This window comes from Neomonachus schauinslandi, chromosome X, assembly GCF_002201575.2.
Source record: "Neomonachus schauinslandi chromosome X, ASM220157v2, whole genome shotgun sequence".
Lineage (NCBI taxonomy): Eukaryota > Metazoa > Chordata > Mammalia > Carnivora > Phocidae > Neomonachus > Neomonachus schauinslandi.
The window spans coordinates 20,549,201-20,571,512 of NC_058419.1; the positions used below are offsets into that span (position 1 = coordinate 20,549,201).

General features: G+C 52.0%; 1 protein-coding gene across 2 annotated transcripts in view; it reads right to left on the minus strand.

Moving 5' to 3' along the window:
* The window catches only part of BCORL1 (BCL6 corepressor like 1), a 42,315-nt gene that overhangs the window by 15,118 nt on the left and 4,885 nt on the right, over positions 1-22,312 (minus strand). Inside the window, exons 3-8 of one of the 2 annotated variants that reach the window (XM_021685737.2) lie at positions 18,814-22,089; positions 13,013-13,178; positions 11,822-11,902; positions 9,434-9,826; positions 5,265-5,488; positions 783-1,004 (exon numbers count right to left, since the gene is read on the minus strand). In XM_021685737.2, the coding sequence (XP_021541412.2) occupies positions 783-1,004; positions 5,265-5,488; positions 9,434-9,826; positions 11,822-11,902; positions 13,013-13,178; positions 18,814-22,089 (4,362 nt within the window). The remainder of the gene's footprint in view (positions 1-782; positions 1,005-5,264; positions 5,489-9,433; positions 9,827-11,821; positions 11,903-13,012; positions 13,179-18,813; positions 22,090-22,312) is intronic. The other variant, XM_044911767.1, reaches the window with a different exon arrangement.

Consider the following 22,312-nt stretch of genomic DNA (forward strand, 5'->3'; position numbering starts at 1 on the left):
CTAAAACCCAGCAGTTCCACCCTTAAGAGCAAATCCTTAGGAAATAATTGGTGTGGTGGGCAAAGATACATGGTCAAGGAGTTCGTATCAACAAAAGTGTCCGAAAACATTTTATCATGGTCACGGAGTCAGGCTTCCACCCTACCCTGGCACTTGGGAATCAAAAAGACCTGGTGGGAATTCAGACTCATACATACGTTAAGAGTTGAATGGTCTTGGACACACCATTTAGCACTGCTAAGCCTTGATGTTCTTATGCGTAAAATGGAGCGAATAAAACCTACCTCCACAGGTCAGTGGTGAAGATGAAATCATATGAAGTAATCAGAGCTCTTAACATGACCAAAGTGGTGCTCGATAAATGCCAGCTCCCTTTCCTGCTTTCTCTCCACCCCCTAGGGAAGCAGTGTCGGGGCAGGGAGCCGACACACCACTGACTCTCCCCCCACGGGAGCTCAAATGAGGGGAAGCTGCAGGGTGTGAAGTGAGTGATGATCACCCCTGTTCCTCTCTGAGTGAGGGAGCCGCCACAAAGCGAAGCTCAAGACAACATCGAAACCCCGTTTCTGGCCTAGGAATGTGTTGGGTTATCAATATTTCAATTCTTTTCATCCCCAATTGATATTCAAATGAGCTTGCGTACCCACACTCCCCCAGAGCGGCTAGGCGGCCCCAGAGACCATCTGGGCAATAGAAGGAGTCCGGGGGGGGGGGGTTGAAGCCCAGGCCACAGAAGAGCCAATGGGGAGAAGCTTCTCCACAGACGCTGGGGCTCTCCCTACCTTATAGCCAAGACGTGCCGCCCGCTGCAGGAGGGTCTCGCCCGCGTTTTTGTTCACTATGAGCCGACGTGCCTCTGGGGGGATCTGCCGGGCTGTAGGTGACTCGGAGGCCTCCTCTGGGCCGGCACTTCGGGACTTAGAGGGTGTGCATGGTTCCGTGGGCTTCACTGGGGTGGGAGATTTGGGAGATCGTGTCTTCTGCTGGCTCCAACGACCTTTGCCCTAGAAAGCAGAGATGGGGGGGTGGGGTCCTGGATCAGCGCAGGCTCCCATCCGCACAGCAGATGCTGAGGGGCTCAAATCCTCAACCACATAAACCAACGAATGACCAAGGGATCCGAAATCAGAGACCGAGGGCACATCCAAGCTTCCCCCAAGCACTCCACTTGCCTTCTTTTTTTTTTTTTTTTTTAAGATTTTATTTATTTATTTGAGAGAGAGAATGAGATAGAGAGAGAGAGCATGAGACAGGGGAGGGTTAGAGGGAGAAGCAGGCTCCTCGCCGAGCAGGGAGCCCGATGCGGGACTCGATCCAGGGACTCCAGGATCATGACCTGAGCCGAAGGCAGTCGCTTAACCAACTGAGCCACCCAGGCGCCCTCCACTTGCCTTCTTTACCTGCCTCAATCCCCATTTGCTGAGGTTTTGAAAAGTCCTGTTTCTAAATGAGCAAAGCAAACTGAGAGTAAAGAGAAGTGGAGACAGCTATCTTTGACTGAAGAGGCACAGCTGCTAAGGCCTTCACTCTTGTAAAAATCCGCCTTCTAACCTACCCCAGCCTCTTCCCACCTTCCTCCACACCATGGCCCTAGATCACATTCATGCCTGCCTTGGGTGGTGGAAAGCACTCGGGCTCAAGAGTCAGACAGACGTAGGTCTGGTATCTTGCCTCTGCCATCCACTAGCTACAAGACCTGGGTTAAGGCCCAACCTCTCTGAGCCTCACTTTCTCTCTTGTGGGCTCTTCATGTGGGGAGTGTTAGAGGAACTGTGTTCGAGGAACTGAGCTCCAGGAACCAGACCCAAGGAGCCTCATTTGCACCTGGACCTAAGTTAGATGGTGAGATTCTAAACTGGGAGCTGGGGGCACCTGGGTGGCTCAGTCGGTGAAGTGTCTGCCTTCACCTCAGGTCATGATCTCAGAGTCCTGGGATGGAGCCCCAAGTCTGGCTCCCCGCTCAGCAGGGAGCCTGCTTCTCCCCCTGCCTCTTCCCCCACCCCCACTCGTGCTCTCACTCATTCACTCTCTCTAATAAATAAAATTAAAAAAAAATAAAAATAAACTGGGAGCTGATGTCATAACTGGACAAGACTTTGGAGGGCCTTGGGAGAGGTAGGTCTGCCTTGCGTGTGGGGAGGGACATGAATCATTGGGCGACCAGAGGGCAGACTTTGCCCTCATCAGATTCTAAGATGGCCCCTGATGACCCCTCCTGATATTTGTGCTCTCATGTAGCCCCCTCGTGCACTGGACAGGGCTGACCTGTGTAGCCAACAGGAGAGTGCAGAGGTGACAGTGTTTGACTTCCGAGGCCACTTCCTGAAAGACAATGTGGCTTCAGCCTTTCTCTCTTTTGGATCACTTGTTCTGGGGGAAACCAGCTGCCACGTCATGAGGACACTCAAGCAGTCCTTTGGAGAGGCCCCCAGGGCAAGGTAAAGAGGCGTCTCCTGCCAATGACCAGCCATGCGAGGGAGCCCCACTGGAAACGGACCCTCCTGCCCCAGTCAGTCCTTCGGTTTAATGGAGCCCTGGCTGACACCTTGACCACAACCTCATGGGAGACCCCAAGCCAGACCCAGCTAAGCTGCTCATGAACCCTTGACCACCAGAAGCTGTGGGAGATAATATGTTTGCTGTTGCGTTGAGCTAAGTTTGAGGGTAATCTGTTTAGACCACAAGAGACAACTAATACATACCACTTATCCAAATCCCTCAGAGTATTACCAAGGTCTCACGGAAATCCTATGTCTTCTGTAACATTCTATAATACTCTAGCTTTCCTTCTCCACATATCCAGGGCACCTAGCCTGAAACAAATAACCTGGTACTTGATGCCGGACTTTTGACTTCCTTCCACTATTTCATGGGCAAGTCTGGCCTCCCCTGTTAGGTTTGAGGCTCCTTTGGGGCAGGGTTCGTACTGTCATCTTCGCTTTTATTTCTTACAGCACTTCACTCAGGGCTGGACACATCATCACAACAAATATTTGTTGACCTAATTCAAGACAGCTCTGTGCAGAGGCCTGGGCAGACTGAAAAGTTACCTAGAAAATCATGAAGCCTGGGAAGGGATGGCAGCAGGGAAAAGACCAGAGCCCAGGGCATTTGTCTCCTCTGGTAAATCCCCAGACAACCAGAGCTGCTATCCATCCCCATCCCCTAAGGGCAGAGAGGTTCAGTCACTAGCAGGAAGGCACTGCCGAGCAGTGTAGAGTGGTGCTCTACTACCATGAGGACAGAGGTAGAAAATGGCACTACTGGAGGATGCTGGGTAAAGTGCCTAGGTTTTTGCTAAGCCAAGCCAGGAGCCAAAGGGTGACTCTCCTTCCGGGGGCAAGAGCCGCCAGAGACAAGCGAGGCTGCCTGAGAGGGGGAGGAGCAAGAACAAATGGGGGCCCCCTCCCCTCTTCCTCCCTGGCTCAGAGCCCCTGTGGGAAGAAGCCTTTGGCCAATGCCCCAGCTTTAGTGTCGCAGGCACTTCTCCCGCCCTCCCCCCGCCCCGCTTCCCACTACAAAGCACCGTGCCATGGGGGCATCCAGAGCAGGTGGTGGTGACTGGGAGAGAAAGAAAGGCGGGAGGGAGAAAGGGAGGCCCTGTGAAGGGACAAAACCTCTCTGGGAGGAACATTTCTGCAGACACACTGCCAGGCGGAATAACCAGACACAACTCTCAGCGTGTGTTGCTGAATGTCAGGCGGCCAGTCACCTTTGTGTGGGACAGGGCCATCTGAGTGTCTGGGGAGGAGCCTGGGGGAGAGGAGGGGGACGCCCACCTTTCACCAGAGCCTCTCAGTGTCGCAGTGTGTCCCTGCCTGGCTGCTCCCACCCCCAGCGTCTCCCGGATACAGACAGAAGCCACCCATTGACGGGGTGGAGGCACACGGGAAGAGCTGAGGCAGTGAGGCCTGCTTCCCGTCCTGACTCTGTCACTCGTGACCCCGAGTAACCTCGTGCCAGTCCCTTAGCCTCCCGGAGCCTCGGTTTCCTCACCATAAAACGAGGACTACAGTGCCTACCTCTAACAGCCACTGTGGGAATTAAGAACGACCACGTGAACGGAGCCCTCAGCACAGACCAGACTTCTTTATTCCCCTGGCCCCGCCCCCTCCGGGGGTCTGAGGGAATGGTCACTGCTACCTTGCCACTCCGGGCCTCTGTCCTCCCATCCTTGCCTCGACCCGAAGCTCAAGAATGTACACCAACCTCAAAGAGCATTTTACGGTGATCAAAGCCTTTTACATCCGTTGCCTCCTTTGTTCCCCCAAGCACCCTTGTGAGATGGAAAGGACATGGAGTATCATCTCCATTTTTAAAGATGAGGAAATAGGCTTGAGTACCTTGTTTGAGCTGGAACCAGATTCCAGGAGGGGGAAGGGAAAAGGAGGGGGAGACGAGCACCTGGGTCTCCCGCCTTTTGCCAGTGCCACTCAGGGATCCCTGCTCTGGAGCTGGAAAGAGCTGGAAAAATCACAACCACCAAACAAGACCACTATGACCTTTTTTTTTTTTTTTGGTTGCCAATGACATTGGGGCCTGGACCTTCGCTTCTCTCAAATGTAAAGCTCACCTGAGGACTGAGGACCATGTGATTTTTTGCAAATGGTATAATGTGGAACCTGAAACCAATGATGTGAACATCAGAACCCCCAAAAAGATGTCAATTATGAACAGGGATTCTAGAATGCTGGCCTGGCTACTGACTGGTGAGTGCCCACTTACCTGCTCCTCTGCTTCCCCGAGAAGCAAAGGAACTGGTGAGTTGCCAGTGGGAGGGCAGCTCTAACTCCTTCAGCCTACCCTCAAGCAACCTTTGTCTGGACATCAACATCCTTGCTTCTACAAGTTGTTTTCTACCTTGATTGATTCAGAAAACTCTCTGACTGGTTTCCAGGGAGTTAAGCCCAGACAAAAGCTTCTTGATTGGATGTTAACAAGCTATTCAGGCTAACATCCTGCCATATTCTTCAACTCTTCCCTAACTCAAAGGAGATCCAAGAGCTGTTGAGGAAAAGCCATTAAGAACCAAACCTGAGAGTTTGCAGACTCTTATTGTTAACTGATAACTTTAGGTCCCATTCTTCAAATGTAACCCCCAACTCTTCTGGAACTACTTCAAAATACTTCAATAAATATGAGCTAATTGGGTCCTCCTCATCCACTTACTCACTCACTCAGATGACTGTTGTTCAAGGAGCCTGTGGAAAGCCTGCCACCCTAGCCCACTTCCTTCCCATAAACTCCCCTCACTGGCAACGCACCTTGGCCTCTTCTGAGACATTTGCCATGTGCTTGGTCTTGCACTTTCGTTTTCCTGATGGCTTTTCTGAATTTTCAAGGCAGGCTGGCTCCTCCAGGTTATTTGGGAGGAAACCGTTTGGTGAATCCGAGATCCCCTGGGCTTTGTTGGGCAAGAGAAGGTTCCTGTTCCTGAGGCGGTGCTCCGAACTTTGGGAGGAAGTCTTCTGCTTACGGGCCTTTAAATCTGAAGGCAAGAAACAGGAAAGAATGGATGTCAGGGAAATGGAACACAGAAAAGCAATGCTTTCCTCTATGATGAATCAGAAGGCTTTGGGGAGTCGAATCTCAGTGCCGAGCTGTGTAACGATCAGCTACCAGTGTCTAGTGTGGTACCAACAATGCCACTAAACGCTTCTCAAGTGGACACTGTACTTCAACATCCAAGTCTCTCCTCTCCAAGCCGGTGACAACCCCCAGCCCTGCCAGCAGGGGGCGGCCCAGCTGGCTGTCCCCAAGATGAGGGTAATTTTAAAAGGATTTCCCCATAGCCCAGAGCAAATCAGAACCTTCTTTTCAGCTTTTCCCCCATCGGCTTTGTCTCTTTCTCCATTCTAGTATGAAAACAAATTTAGCAGCTCTGCTGAAGCGAAGTATGAAGTATACTGGGGTGGGGCGTAAATGGAGAAGTCTTCCTTCATTGCCTCCGCCCACCCACCTGACTGCCTGGTTGGTCACTCTCTGAGGATGCCAAGATCAAAGCCACAGAAACCCCCTGAAATCAGAAGGTGCTCTGGGCCTACTTAGCTGATAGACAGTCACAGAAACCTGCTGCCTTCCCTGGTTGGAAATCAAGTCACTGGGATACACTGGGCAACATCTCTAATTCTAGCCACAGCTCACTAGACAAAGCACTTTCTAGTTTCAAAAAGTGTGGCTGTGATTCAAGGGGCGCATGGGTGGCTCAGTTGGTCAAACAGCTGACTCTTGGTTTCAGCTCAGGTCATGATCTTGGGGTGGTGGGATGGAGCCCTGCGTCAGGCTCCACGCTTAGCACGGAGTCTGCTTGAGATTCTTTTTCCCTCCTGCTCCCTCCCCCCACTTGCCCCCCAAATCTAAAATAAATTAACAAAATTTTTTTTTTTTTAAGTATGTTGTGATTCTTACAGCTCTTTCCAGATGGATCCCCGAGTGGCGCTGGGAACTTCATTGCCAATAGCCTCATCCCACAGGTCAGTCCTAAACCTCAGGTATAGGGGGGATAGATTAGGTTTACTCTTATCTCTTAACTAATATTAGTGTCACATGGCTTGGCCACTAGCTGTGTAATTGGCTTGAGGCAAGTCATAATCACCCACATAATCTCCCACAGTCTCAGTTTCTATGTCTGTAAAATGGAGAAGGTATATTCCACATCAGAGGACTGGTATGAGAATTAAATGAGATCACATATACAAAAGCCCTTTTATAAGGTGTTATAAAGAGGAAGGCATCCTTATCATATTATTGCAGTGCAAGCTCTTTAGGGAGGGCCATGCCCATGTGTTCTTTATTTCTCCCACAGGACTGAGCACATGACAAAAGATCAGTATGTCTAGGAAATGAGTAACTGCAGCCTCAGTTTCTCCAATTTGTGAACCAAGGGAGTTAAGCAAGATCCAAGAATTCTTAGCTGGCCTCCCTTGACCGTGGCATGTGTTCTCACATGTGACATTACCAATGGCAAATCCAGATGCGGGAGCCATCACTAGAATATGAGCAATTGGCTCTGGGTTACGCACAGCTCTTAGCCAGTTATCATACCAGCGCTTTCTCCCAACTAGCCCCAACCCACCAGTGGGTCCTCACACCTGTCCAAGAACGGCTGTGTTAGATGGCTTCTAATGGCAATTCCAACCAGAACATTCTAAACTGGGACTTTTGATGCAACAAGTCTGGGCTGAGGCGAAAGAGGAAGGAACAGAACTATGCCTTGTGAGGGAGGACCTCAGGAAACATGGGGACGCCATATTACAGCATTCACCGCCACAGGAAAAGCAGCAGCTCCCTACCCCGTTGACCCAGGGATGGGCAGGCTCTGGAGCTTATTCAGCTGCAGTGGAGGAAGAACTTCATAGTAGCACGGAAAGAAACAGAGTGGAAGCAGTAGCTGGGTAAGTGGAAGTGGCTCTTCCACTCCAAACCCAGAGCCAATTCTTATCCCTTCTGCAGGTCAAGGAGGGAGATACCAAAGTCCAGGACAAAAGGAAAGGTCATGAGGGTGCCTGGGTGGCTCATTCGGTTAAGTATTTGCCTTCAGCTCAGGTCACAATCTTGGCATCCTGGGATGGAGCCCCTCATCGGGTTCCCTGCTCAGTGGGGAGTCTGCTTCTCCCTCTCCCTCTGCCTTTGCCCACACCGCCCCCCACCCTGACTCATGCTCACTCTCTCTCTCAAATAAATAAATAAATAAAATCCTTAAAAAAACCAGAAAGGCCATGAGGCTCAGACAGAAGTAAGGTGACCTGTCTAGTTTGGCCTTTGCCTGACTCCCTCATGTCAACCTGAAAGATAGGCAGTAATAGGAAGGATCAGAGCTTTCCTGAGAAGAGAGATGTTTGCCAGGCAATCCCTTCATGAAGATGTCACCATAGGATCTGGAGGAAGGTAACCAAACCATAAGCCAAAGCCAACAGCCTTGACTCAAAACCCTTAGACATATGCACGAAGGGAGAATGACCTACGTTCCAAAGCTGCAGCTGCCCCCAAATCAAACAGGACGCCTTGCCAAGCAGTTGTTCTCCATGCTCCCAGGGGTGTTTACGTAAAGGCTACCTGTCCACAGTGCTACAGAGATCTCTGCTTTGGGTGGAAAATGGAACCAGATAACCTCAAAGGTCCTTCTGATTCCAAACCAGTAAGTTCCACAGGAAGCATCCAAGCTTGCAGGGAACCAGCTCTCAGTAAAGACTGCGTGACACAAAAGCTCTTCTTCATCCAAACACAAGTGGCTGAGACCAACGGCTTGATGCCTCATTCTTGACCAATCCCTTACGGCTCTGGCAGGAAAAAGGGAAAATCATCCCCACCCTCTCCCACAGTTGATGAAAATTAGTTCCCTTACCCTCTGCAGTATAGGGACGGTATCGTATACATCTATACTTAAACTGAACTGGAAGTGAGGTTTAGCCTTGTTTGCGTTATAGCAAACCCAGAATCTATTACCCCCTCAGAAGGCAGCTATTCTGTTTTCAATAATAGGGAGACTGTAGATATTTCCCAGCAGCGCAGGTTAAATACATTATCAGAGACAATCAAATGTTGCTTCAAGGGCAGAGGTCAGAGAAAGAGTGAGAGAGAGATTTGCTCTTATGGAACCCAGAGACATACTTTTTGCTCATCTAGAAATCTGCTATAGAAATGCCCCCCCAAAAAAAACCCAGAAATGGGCCCGAACAATACTTAGCAGAACATACTGATATTAGCCTTGGTGACAGTCTGTGCCTCCATGATTATATATTATAGCATCTGACGTAGCCAAAGAAAGCCTGGTTTTCTCCTTGGTCTGCCTGCTCTTCCAACTTGGGTCCAACAAAACTGATGGCACCTTGGGTCACCTCAAAGCTTCACTCTGCCTCTTAAGAACCTTTGCAGCTTTAATGGAGAAAGCATAGTTGTGCCCGCTTCTACTTGAAGTTCTTCTGTTAAGTTGAGGAAACTTGGTACTTCTCTTTAGTGTAGGGGCTGGAAGCATCCCCGGAAAGGCAGCCAATGCCTCTTTCTTCTTGAACCCAGGATTCTAGGAGAAAGAACCCAGCCTCCCAAGAGCCAGCTCCCTCAAGCCAACCAGAGAACTCCCTGGTATCGAGTTGTCACATGCCAAGGATGCCACTGTGGCCTTGCTCAGAGGTTCAGACTCTTATATGAAATTGGAGGGCTCAGGCCTTCACGTCCTCCGCTCCCCTGCAGGTCAGTCCAAACTCATTCAATCTGAACCCCAAGCCACAGCCTGGGGCTTGGAGTTGAGTGACCCCCTCTGGCAGCTGGAGCTCACAGCACCAGGTTTCTATGGGTGCAGAGGCCTTCGGCTGGCGAAGAGAAGGCAGAGGTGGGAACACCCAGGATGCCCGAGGGTCCCCAGAAGCCAAAGTCACTGTGGCCTGGGGATGAGTGATAGCAGCTCGCTGAGGCAGCAATCCCCAGCCAGCCTTACCTGCTCTCCCTTTCCGCCGCTGCTCTTCTTCTTGCTCCGTCAGGTACTCCCCAGTCTGATATTTTCGGCTCTTCTGTCGTCTCCGCTTCTTCCTCTTCACCAGGCCCTCCTCCTCATCTTCTTCCTCCTCCTCCTCGTTGGTGTCCCACATTTGCCGGGCAGCCTCAGTCCTCCAGGGCATTTCTCGGGCTCGCCACAGGTGCCGGCGGCCCTGGCTCAGCAGAGTCTTGTCCTGGGCATGGTGGCTGCGATACTGGGTGTCCTGTTGGGCCTTTCTCACCTTGCGACGCTTAGCCGGGGTGGGGGTCACATCTTCTTCCTCCTCTGTGGGGAAGACTTCCTGGCTTCCCATGTCACTGTCTGCCATACCAGCAAAGGAGCTACAGATGCTTCCTGTGGATGGGATGTACAGAGGACGGTCAGGTACCTCTTCAAAGGACAAAGAGTATGGTGTCGAAGCAAGTGCCCTGGATTAGGAGCTTGAAGGTCTGGGTTCAAGTTCAGGCTCTGCCAGTTATTAGCTGTGTGCTCTGGGAAAGTTCCTTCACTTTTGTTTCCTCCTCTTTAAAACGGGGACACTGTTCTCTGTCTTACTGGCCTCACAGGACTGTTTTGAGGCTCAAATGAGATAATCCGCCCGTAAGCATTTTACAGAGTCCAATATACCACACAAATATCGAGTATCCAAGCCACACGCCCTTCCTCATCCACGTTGCTGTGACTTTAACTCATTGCACAAACTCTTACTTAGTGCTTATGAGGCGCCAAGCATTATGTGAGGAGCAGGAGGAGGCCACAGGTCCCTGCCCTTTGAGAAATCAGGGTTCAGTAGCAGGTGAGGGAGGGCAGATCGGCAGGGCACCCCCGCCCCTGCTCGCTATGTGACCACCAGTCTCACTGACAGAGCCACCCTGGGCAAGCAGAATCATCACAAAAGAAGAATCTCAGGAAAAGCGAAGCAAGGAGTCCCTTTCCTGTGACACAGCCTGGGTTAGTCCCGCCCAAATGCTCCTCCGCCAGGCCCTCTTCCCTCGCGTTGACCCCACCTCCTATTAAGTGGCCAAGAGTCCAGGGGTGGAGCTCTCTCCCTGCACACACCCCTCCTCCCCACCGCAGCGGCTCCTCACCGCTGGACAGGCACTTCCCTCCCCTCTCCCCAGCACCCCGGCACGATGGTACCTTTCCTGCCCTCCTCCACCATCTTGCCAAGAGGCCATTTTCATCCCCACTCCTTCCTTCATAACTCTGCTAACCACAAAAGTACGACCCTAAATTGGCCTGGCTTAGCACAACAGCAGATCTGATGATCTTCTTCAGAAGCTGCTCTGAGACACCACCATCCTTCTCCCAAGGACTCGCTATTAACTCGACAATCCCCAAACACAAGCGAGGTCAGTGGAAGAAAGAAATGGTTTTGAGGCAAAAGGAATAGTCCTTAACCAAAGCTTCAAGTCAGTCAGACCGTTTAAAGACAGCAAATATCCAGCAAAATTTCCATATACAGACAGGCAAGGAACGAAGTGTTCTGGTTAATCTAATATTCTGGTTAATACAGAATCACCAGAGAGATCACACAGGGATCACCAATTTCCAAAGAATCAAATGCAGTACAATGTGTTTAACAGTAAAATGAGACTGGGCATAATGTAATCACTCTTTGATGATTCAGAAGACACTCCAGGATTTTGCGAGGCCTCCAGGCCGTCATTATGAGCCCCAATTACCACTGCGCTCTCCGTGAGCTGAGGGTGCCAGTTAATAGAATGTCAGCTAGCTGAGTTTACACTGCACCCTGCTTCCCCATTCTAGCCACTCTGCATGGAAATACAGGTGAAGCAGGGCAACCACTTCTAGTGCTACACACCAACGAGGAGGCTGGCACGCAAAGGCGGGGGCTAGAAAGAGCTATCTTTCTTCAGACACTGAATACAAATTCAGGGGGCCAAATGCGATTCCACCGGCCCTGACAACTCAGTGACCACTGCCGATTTTGTTGACGCCTGTCACATAGGGCAGTAAGTCCAAAGGTTGCATGTCCGTGCCTGAGACTGGCCCCACTGACCACGAGATGCGAAAGCTTGGAGTAGGCCGGTTTTCCTGAGTGGCACAGGCCTTTCCTCCTTCCACCACTGGCTGCCAACAAGAGATGTCAAATCCCTGCTTGGAAACGCCCTGTTTGGAAAAGTGAAGCAAGCAGTCCTAACATTGTGGGCTGTGTTCCCCCTCCCCACCCTGGGCTCTCTTGTCTCTGCAAGGAGCTGGGCATCTTAGCATGGTGAGTCAAAGTCTCAACTCTCCACCTGGACCAACGGCAAAATCGCTCGACCAGATTTCTACCTCTCTCTGCAGAGAAGGGCCAAGATGGGCCATGGCTTCAGACTCACTCACCAGACTGACTGCGCGTCCGCGTGCTCAGAACCACGGGGATGAAGTCACGGAAACTGCTCTTTGCTTTCTTCTCCAAGGAACCTGGAGTGACGTGTGGTTTCAGGGCAGAAGGTAGAAATATCACAATCAGGAGTCCAAGGACTAAAAGCCCCACACCCCGCCCCCCCATCCCGGAGAGGCTCGGGTGGAAAAATCAAGGGAGGATTTGTGTCTTTCCCGGCGTCGCATTCATCGGCTCTCCTCAGGCTGCTCTCACCTATGTACCTCTCTTGGAGAAGGAGCAATTCCCAGCGGTTTTTGAAAACTGGGAGTTGGGTCATTTTTGCTGACACCAAAGAAAGGGCTGTGTACAGAATCAATTCGCCAGCTCGCCAGCAAGTTGAAGGCCTGGCTGTCTGTAGGACTGTGAGGCTGCCGCACCTCCACAAAGTTAGAACTAAGCTGGAGCAGGTCCCAGACGAGGGCAACCTCAATGGATCGTAGAGGACTGGGCAAGGCAGGAAGATGGGAGCAGGGCGTAGTGGAGAAAGGAAAACTGCCGCATAAGAACAGACTAGAAAAAGGCAGGTCGGGTCAGACAGGCAAAGCCATGAAAACAGGCTATGTAAGCAGGAACACGTGGGTGTCTCTCTCCGATGAGGGCACCAAGGAACTAGCGTGGCAGAGCACACAGGTCAAGTACACACCTCCCGACTCCAAACATACTGCGTGTCTCTTGATAATAAGGGTTCAGTATTTCCCTAAACGCTTCCGGCTAGCTAGCTGGGTATTAATTTTTTAACTTTTTATAATGGGAGTTTTCGAATATACCAAAGGTAGAAAAACATGTGTCATGAACCCCATCCTGCTGTTTTGGTCTCAGTCCTCATGAACCCCATTTCTTCTCTGAGCCTAGACCCATTGCAGGGTAATGGCTCGGCTACTCTGTCGTAGGACTGACTTGTGTTTGTCTGAAAACCACCCTCTTTGGCCCTCAGAGCGTACCTTATTCTAGTGACCAGGGTGAACAGAATAAGCCCCATTCTCCCTTGCCTTTGATTTCAGAGGTGTCAGTTTTATCTTCTTTCCATAATGAGGAAGTCTCACCATTCTGGGCAGTGCAGAGTCACCCCCACCCCCCAACCCGCCACTGACCTGCCATGGGGATCCCTCTACAGCCCAGCCCAGAGGGCGAGGAACTGAGGAGCCTACCTTCCTCGTGGCCATCAGCTCGCTTTCCTGGAGACTGGGAATCCGGCTTTGCTGGCTTCCGGTGCTTGTGCTTTACCCTGACTCCATTGTGCTCTTTTCCTGAATCTGAAGCCCCCCTGGGGCTTTTCTTGGTGGGTTCCTGGGGGTCACTAGGCGGCTTCCGGCACTGTGGAGAGGTAGAGAGAGTCAAGTCTGAGATCAGTTTCTCTTCTTAAGAAAGCTTTGCCAATGATAAGTCTGGGGCCCCGTTCTGACACACGGACAGAGCTCAGAGCCCAGGTGGGGGCCCGGGGCAGGGGCTTTCTGGGCCTGAACCCTGTGCCCTAACTAATCTCCACAGACATCCACACGCCATCATTTTTACAGGTTTACGGAGGCTGCATTCACAAGCCACATCAACACCCAAAGTCATTTTCAAAGGCGCAAAGTCAGGCCCATGCTCTCTACATCCAAACAGCAATAGAGACAGGCAGCAAACAGAAATGCCTCTTCGGCAAGTCGGGTGACCACACTGGTCAAATACCTTCAGTGCAAATGGTACAGACACCAACAACTGAAAACAATCCTTAGCCTGGGCCAACTCAAGAAAAACGGTCTATCTCCATGTGTAATAGATTCAACGAAGGCGAGAAGAAAGGCATGACACGGGAGCAACTCACACTGGCCCGCACTTATGGAAGACAAGGAAAAGGCTGAGGCATTATTAATAATGCCACTTGATACTCTGCAGTACTTTCAACGTCTCAAAACGTTTCCTTCTCTGTTATTTTATTTGATCTTCCTGACAACCCTGAAAGCAGAAGTTAATATCATCCCCATTGCAAAGACCAGGAAACTGAGGCTCCAAGACTAGAGGTTAAATGCTTTGTCCAGGGCAACACACAACCCCGGGCGTCCGCGCGCTGGGGGGCGCCTGCCACTTCCCAGGCAAATCTGCAAATGAGCTCATTTGCGCCTGTGGTGACAAAGTGGCAGGGCTGGGACTGAGACCTAGGGCTCCTGGCTCCCCACCTGGGCCTCTCTCTGCAGCAGCTCTCACTCTTCTCCTTCCCCACTCACGTCCTCCACTGTTTTTGCTCAGCCCTGCTCACTCGCCCACTCGGACAGGCACACCGGCCATGCTTGCACAGCACAAGGACACTCCCAACCTCACAGCTGCATACGCTCACAAGCTCTGAGGTCTCTCCATGCCACCAAACAAGAAATAGGGCAAGGTAGGGATTTCTAGTATTCTAGCATCCAGGGAGTGCAGAATAAGCAAACGTTTTAACATGAAAGCAGGCCCTAGGAAGAAAGGAAGAGTTGTTTTCCCCCTAAGCAGACCCACATGCACCTCCTAGAAGGTTATCACTGTCTAGCTCCAGCTAAGGGGATAGCCGATATCTTATCAATAGAACATTTTCCGGGGTGTCGGCGGGGGGAAGTGTCTCAATTCCCCAGGGATAGGGAGTGACCATTCCCCACCAAATTCCCAGGACTCCTACTAAACTGTGATTTCCTCCTGCTTCTCACTCAGCAGAGGGCTGAGCTAAAAATTCAAGTTCAGTTGCCCCCTTTGCCTGTTGCTGGTTCCTACAAATCAAAGTGTTAGGAAAAAGAAAGAACTGGGGAGGAAAGAAAGATGGGGAACCGTCGCTTAAAATCTCACCTTCAGGAATGGCCAGAGAAAGACTACTTGAAGTCAGGGGGAATAAAGTTAAATGCACATAAATCTGAACATGTCCTATTTATTTCTGAATATCACTTTTAGCTGGCTCTTTCAAGTGCAGATCATTAACTTTTATTTCCTAAGGTAGTCAAAAACAAGTAAAACAGAACATCTAGAAGGGATTTCTGTCCAAATGTTCTGCAAGGGCAGCACCGAGAGTAAAAATGTATTTGCATGCTCCAACTTAGGCAAAAAGTTGGGTGGATGGGGAGACCGTGTAAGATGAATGTTCTGGTTAACAGAGTTTTGAAAGGTTTTCCAAGGAATTTTCCAAAGGCTGAGAAGACAGTAAAATATACCCAGCACCAGATGAAGCAGAACTCTTTCTTTGCTGAGGATTCAGCCAGCCCTTCAGGATTCCATGAGGCCTTGGGGCAGGTGGTGTAGGGGACAGGAGACTATTCTGATTCTTGGCCATACCCTGAAAGGGGCTGTTTTGAATTAAGCCCTGATCTGACTTTGCTTATCAACAGTTTCTTTCTCTGGAAAAATAGAAGATAAGAAAAGAAAGATCTAAGTTATTTACTCTCCCCCAAAAATGGACATTTGCTAAATCACTACAGGAAGCTGCGAAGGGCTGCTGCAAGGCCCCTGATCTCGTAACTTTATTCTCTGCCCTCGGCATCTGTCAGTAGGCCCAGTGAACTGTTCATCTAATAGAGTAAAGGGCAGAGCCTGCCTGTCATCAGGTCGCCTGCAAGACATAAGCTCCATGAGAGCAGGGAGCATGTCTATTTTGTTAGTAATACTAACAATAACAACCAGCAGCCACGAACATTTACTGAGCACTTACTACCTGCCAGGCACTATTCTAAGCATTCATATATATCACCTTATTTACTTTTTATTAATAACAGCTTTATTGACATGTTATTTTTTGAGATATGCCATACAATTCATTTGATTAAGTTTATAATTCCATTGCTTTTAGTACAGTTGCAGAGTCATATAACCATCATGGAGTTCCAGACCTTTTTCACTGCCCCAAATGGAAACCCCATCCCCATTTCCCCACCTCCTCCAGCCTTAGTCAACCACGATTCTACTTTCTGTCTCTATCGATTTGCCTATTCTGGACACTTCATGACATCATCTCATTTAATCTTTGCACAGCCTTATGGAAGAGGTACTATTTTTTTTTTAAAGATTTTATTTATTTATTTGAGACAGAGAGAATGAGAGAGAGAGAGCACATGAGAGGGGGGAGGGTCAGAGGCAGAAGCAGGCTCCCTGCCGAGCAGGGAGCCCGATGTGGGACTCGATCCCGGGACTCCAGGATCATGACCTGAGCCGAAGGCAGTCGCTTAACCAACTGAGCCACCCAGGCGCCCGGAAGAGGTACTATTATAGTCTCATTGTACAGATGAGGAAACTGAGGGCCAGCGAGACTAAGTCACTTGACCGATAGCACACAGTTAGGAAAAAGCAGGACCAACACTTCAACTCCGGCACTGTGCCTGGCTCCACAAAGCATCCTCCTCACCACAATGCTGTACCGCCCCCCTGAAGATGTAGCTCACGCCTGGGAGGGACTAGCATGTAGTAACTACTCAACAAACACTTGCCAAATGGCCAGTGAAACAGTTATACATAAGGAGAGTAGAAGACAGGGTGGCACAGCTGAAGATGGACATGAACTTTGGAGCCAACGACTAGAGTCTGAGTTCTAGCTCTGCCATTTAGTAGCTGTGTAACTTTGGGTAACTTGCCCATTCAGTCTGTTTCCTTCATCTTCTTATCTGTAAATTGGGTATAGCATTCACCTCATAGGGTTATTGTAAGGATGAAGTTAGACAACGTCTGTAGAAAGCACTTGGCATATAGTATATAGGCTACGTGTGTGTGTGTGTGTCTGCGTGTGTATAGCATACAGTACATGTAACAACATGAATTATTATTCTTATTACCACCAAGGACAAATCACAGTTACTTGAGCAAATGCTATATATATGCTCTACTATGTCATGACCTGTGTTCTTACTTGGCATGTCTCTGCCATACAGAGGTGGCTGTGAGATCATTGAGAAAACCCACCCCAACTCTATCCCTGGGGTTCTTCATTTGGAGCCCAAGGGCGGGCTTTGTGGAGGGGGTGGGCCCATGAACTCCTTGAAATTACTGGCAAAATTCTGAGGTCATGTTTCTGTGGACAGGGTCTTACAGTTTCCCAAAATGCTCTACGGTCCAAAAAAGACTAAGAGCTTCCACCACAAACCCAAATTCATTGTACTCTGGGTAGAAATCTGTTCATTAGTGTATATCAACATTCAATTTGAAAATGAAAAATCTTTTTTTTAAAGATTTTATTTATTTTTTGACAGAGAGAGACAGCGAGAGAGGGAATACAAGCAGGGGGCGAGGGAGTGGGAGAAGCAGGCTTCCTGTGGAGCAGGGAGCCCAAAGCGGGGCTCGATTCCGGGATCCTGGGATCATGACCTGAGCCGAAGGCAGATGCCTAACGACTGAGCCACCCAGGCGCCCGAAAATGAAAAATCTTAAAAAAAAAAAAAAAAGAGCATGGCTGCATTCTAATAAAACTTTATAAAAAAAATAAAACATGGCAACCAGCAGCCAGAAAAAAAGTGGGGCGGCTGGGTGGTTCAGTCAGTTAAGCATCTGTCTTCAGCTCAGGTCATGATCTCGGAGTCCTGGGATCAAGCTCCACGTTGGGCTCTCTGCTCAGCAGGGAGTCTGCTTCTCCTTCCTTGCTCTCCCCCACCCCCCTCTCTCTCAAATAAATAAATACAATCTATTTCTAAAATTTTAAAAAGATTTTATTTATTTATTTGACTGAGAGAGAGAGAGAGCACAAGCGGGGCGCGGGGAGAGGGAGAAGCAGACTCCCCACCAAGCAGGGAGCTCAATGCTGGGCTCGATCCCAGGACCCTGGGATCATGAGCTGAGTAGAAGGCAGACTCCTGACCGACTGAGCCACCCAGGCGCCCCTAAATAAATACAATCTTTAAAAAAACATTCAATTTGAAGGCTTAACATAACTTCAAATTGCTCCCTATTTTTTTTTTAAAGATTTTATTTATTTGTCAGAGAGAGAGAGAGACAGAGCACAAGCAGGGGGAGAGGCAGAGGCAGAGGGAGAAGCAGGCTTCCCACTGAGCAAGGAGCCCGATTTGGGACTTGATCCTAAGACCCCGGGACCATGACCTGAGCCGAAGGCAGCCACTTAACTGACTGAGCCACCCAGGCGTCCCGCTCCCTATTTTTTAAAAGTTTTTTATTTACTTAAGTAATCTCTACATCCAAAGCAGGGCTCGAACTCATAACCCCGAGATCAAGAGTCACATGCTCTTCTGACTGAGTCCATCAGGTGCCCCTAAATTGCTCCACATTTTTGAGAAGACCTATCTTCAACTGCTTCAAGAATCTCCTTGGATCACCAGCGGCTTCTGGATCTCCTCTGGAACACCACTGGATTCAAGTCAAATCCTCTTGGCCCACCTTTTTGCCTAGATCGCGGCCACTGTTAAGAACCCAGACCCAGATGCCCACCTGCCTTGCACACCAAATTCCCTTCACACCAAATTTTGTGTGTAGTGGGCCTACACACAAAGCTGCCACCCCAAGCCCTTGGGCGGATAGGAAACTGGCGGATGAGCCCAGAAGCCAAATTGGCTTCGGCCCCACAAAACTCCAAGCATATCCTGAGCAGGCTCCCCCAGTGGTGCAGAGAACAACCCTGTTGAGAATCCCAAGTTCTCAAGGCCAGCAGTCATCTCAGAAAAGGAAAAGGAAGAATGGTTATGTGGGGAAGGGCCTGTTATTAATTGATTTCCCTCATCAATCCCTTCTTCCGCTTTCCAAACTCATCTGAGACAATGGCTTCCCTGGCCTCAGGGACCAAATCATTTCCCATATCCTACAAAATACGAGCCGGCCCCTCTTCGTGCTAAAACACCATATATGGACAATGGGACTTAGAAAGGGGACAGCAGGTCATTATTCACTTTACACAAGCCTTCCAAGGAGTTCAGTTCACAGAGCTACTCAAGAACACCGCCGTGGGAGGCTGACATCTGCAGGATAAAGCAGACCTCCGGTGTGCGGGCCCTGCCCTCGACCTCAGCCCCGCACTCACCTTGGGTCCGTGGGAACTCCGAGCTGTGACCGTGGCTTGTGGTTGCTGCTCCTCACCATCCTTCTCTTTGCCGTACTTCATCTTCTTGGGCGGCAGAGATTCGGTCACCCCATCGGTCACCACCGAGTCTGGCTGCCACTTGTTCTTGCAAGCAAAGACACCTACGCTTTCCTGTTTCACTCGGGCCTGCCCGGCCTTATTCCGAACTTCAGCTTGGCCCCTCTGGGGAGCTGCTGGGAGGCCATCGGCCCGGAAGCAGGTGGCTAAGTTGAAGACCACGTCACCATCCACCTTCTCCATTTTCACCCGCCCCAGGTCCACCTGGCTTCCAAGCTGTGAAAGCTCTGTGCTGGAGCCCCTCTTGCTGCTCGGGACCACATCCAAGATGAGTTCCTTGGGGCGGTTGTCATGAGGTAGCAAAGGCAGCTCGGGCATCTTGTGCAGGTTCTGGGGGGTGGCCAGGACTAGCTCATGGGACATGTAGGTGGCCAGCACTTGGTTTTTAGGCTTCGTGTCTCCTGCCAGCTTCAGGCCACAAGCCCCCTGGGGACCTTCTATCTTCGGAGTGCTGTCGGGGCAGAGGTGGCTCTCTGATTCCTCAGGCCCCTGATTCACTTTTATGTCCCCACTGCTAGGCTGGACAGACAGTGCCAAGGTCCCCGTCTGAGGGCTGAGAGTCAGGAGGACGGGGTTGACTTGTTCTTCGTAAGGCTTGGCAGCAATCCGGCAAGTTTTGTTCTTTGTGCCAGTGCCCTGCTCTGGAGCAAAGGGGCCCCCAGGCCGCGGCTGCCCCTCGGGAGGTCCGTGCACAGCTTCACTGGGGCCAAGAGACGGCACACCAGAAAACTCAGAAACAACACTGGTGGGCCTTACGGGCACCCCCTGACTGGGGGTCAGCTGCCCGGCACTGGAAATGCCAATGGAAAGCAGAGACGCTTGGTGGTATGGTGACCAGCCAACAGGCAGGACCTGGGTGCTGGTGGGTTTCCCATTGACTGAACACCGTGGGTAAATATTTGCTGGCCCCGTGGGCTTCCAGAGAGAGAGCTCCTTGGTTTGGCACCCCGGCAGCCCAGGGGCGATGCGGGCTGGGGTGTAACGTTTGACTGTGCTTGGCTGTCCCTCAGTCGCAGCCTGGCTGCCCTTCTTGCCACAGGGGGCACCGGAGCTCTTAGGCTCTCCTTGATCGATGATGGAGATGGGCTCCTGCTTGGGGAGATGGCGGGGGTCTCGGTTGATGCCCAGGTTAGGGTCTTTGTTCAGCAGCAGGGAGGCAGGCACCGGGTTGGCCACTCCCACATAGGTGCCAGGAATGGTGCTGATCAGCGCAGTTGAGTTCTTCACCCAGGTGCTCGGGTCTCCATTCCTCACGATCTCGGGAAAGATGACGAAGGGCGAGGAAGTGGAGCCCAGGCATGAGGTGACATTGCTACCGGCAGCCTGGGTTGTGCGCTGAGACCTTGACAAGACTGTGGAGAGGAGGGCCTTGCTGCTGGTGTGCACGGGGGTCAACACGGGCATGGGGGGCGTCTTGCGTTGGTTCGGCAATGGAAGCTTCTGGCGGTTGGACTTGGAGGAGAGGTCGAGGGGCATCTCGCTGCACTCAGGTGGAGAGGCCATCTCTCGCTCCAGCTGTGGAGGTGACTTGAGGGGAGAGAAGGTGACGGAAGTCCCTTCTGCTTGCTGCTCGCCGCCACCTGGCACCTTGGCAGGGTGCGTTGGGGCCGAGCTCACGCTGGGGGCTGGCAGCAAAGGCTGTGGGGTTGGAAGCACCTTGGCAGAAGCAGTAGAGAGGGAAGTATCTGCCAAAGGCCCAGGGACCCCATCGGGCGCAGGCTGGGTGCTGGTGCTGCCGGATGGGGACGCACAGGGAAGCCTGTTCACCTCCAGAGAGACCAGCTTGGAATCTGAAGTCAGAGGCCGGGCCACAGAAAACGCGTATGGGTAAGACCGGAGCTCTGGGGAGGCCAGCACACCAGGGAGACACCTGTCCTGAAGGTAGGAAGGCAGGACAGGCAGTGTAAGAGTGGAGGAGACCCCCAAGGTGGTTGGCAGTGTGGCCACACTGAGCGGCTGCCCACAGCTCGGAGGTGGGATATATACCAGCGGCTGGCTTGGGGTCAGTACTGTCCCTGGCTGAAAAGACAGGGGGACTTTTTGCATAGCTGGTGCCTGAGCTGCAGGAAAACATACTCGACTCAGACTGAAAGAGGCTGGCATGGGCGCAGAGGTGGGAATGGCAGCTGGTGCGGCCGCCGGCATGGGCGTGGGGGCTGGAGTAAAGATCGGGGCTGGGGTGGGAGCGGGCACGGGCGTAGGAGCAAAGGCGGGGATGAGGGTGGGGGTGGAGGGTGGGCCGGAGGACGGAGTCGGGGTGGGCATCGGCACTGACGGAGGGTTGGGAGCCGCTGGAGGCGTGGACGCCGGCATGGGAGCCAGAACTGGTGTGGGGACAGGCGCGAGGACCAGGGTTGGAGCTGAAGGGGGCACGGGAGCCTGGATCAGAGCCAAGGGAGGAGCTGATACTGGGACTGAGAGGGGGGGAGGGGCCGGAGCCGACAGGGGAACGGGCCCTGAGGGGGCAGCCGAAGCTGGCACGGGCACCAGGACTGAGGCCGAAACTGAAAGGGGGTTCGAATCAGAGATGAGCGTGGGCACCGACGGCGGTGCCGGGGCCAGAGCCGGGACCGGGGCTAAGGGAGGGGAAGGGGCCGGAACTGAAGTGGCAACCTGGACGGGAACTAGCCCAGAGTGGGGCACCGGGGTGGGGACGGAGAGGGGAACCTGGAACGGATCCGGAACAGACGGGGGGACGGCAGCCGAACTGGGAGCAGGGGGGCAGATGGGCGCTGGCAGTGGACTGAAGTTAGTGGTCACCAGAGGCAGGGTTCCCTCCACAGGGACTCCAGTTCCCAGAGTGGCCAGAATGAAAGTATTCTTCTCCCCCACGCCATGCCGAGAGTCCAGAGCCTTTACCCCCGCTGCTGAGCAGTCCACCTGCTTGCTCATTTGGGTGCTTAGGGGAGCCCAGGAGCAGTCGGCCGTGCTGTCGCCGGCCTCGGCAGTGCCGTCAGCCGCAGGAAGCGCGAGGCCGTCCCCGGCGCCGCTCAGCGGCACCAGCAGGCCCTCGGCCTCGGCCACATTCCCAGCATAGTCCATTTGTGGCTGGGGGTCGTCAGGCTTGTCTTCTGACTTGTGCCCAAGTTTTTCTGCTGTCCTGCCATCTGGGTCTGCCCCCCGGGCATTGCTGCCGCTTCCAACTGCCGTGAGCTCCACCTGCAACGACAGAGCAGCGTGCCCGTCTCAGCTAGCTCTCTGCAGCGGGGCACGCATCCCGAGGCCCGGGGCGGGCGGCGGTGGGCCCGCTTTGCGACTCGCCCAATTTCTGTCTCACATACAGCAACTCCTGGGAAATACCCCGTTCCTGCCTGCCCCCCTTCTTGGGATGGGAGACTGGGCACATCAGCTCCGCCCTTTGCCGGGTGACATGTGGCGCCAC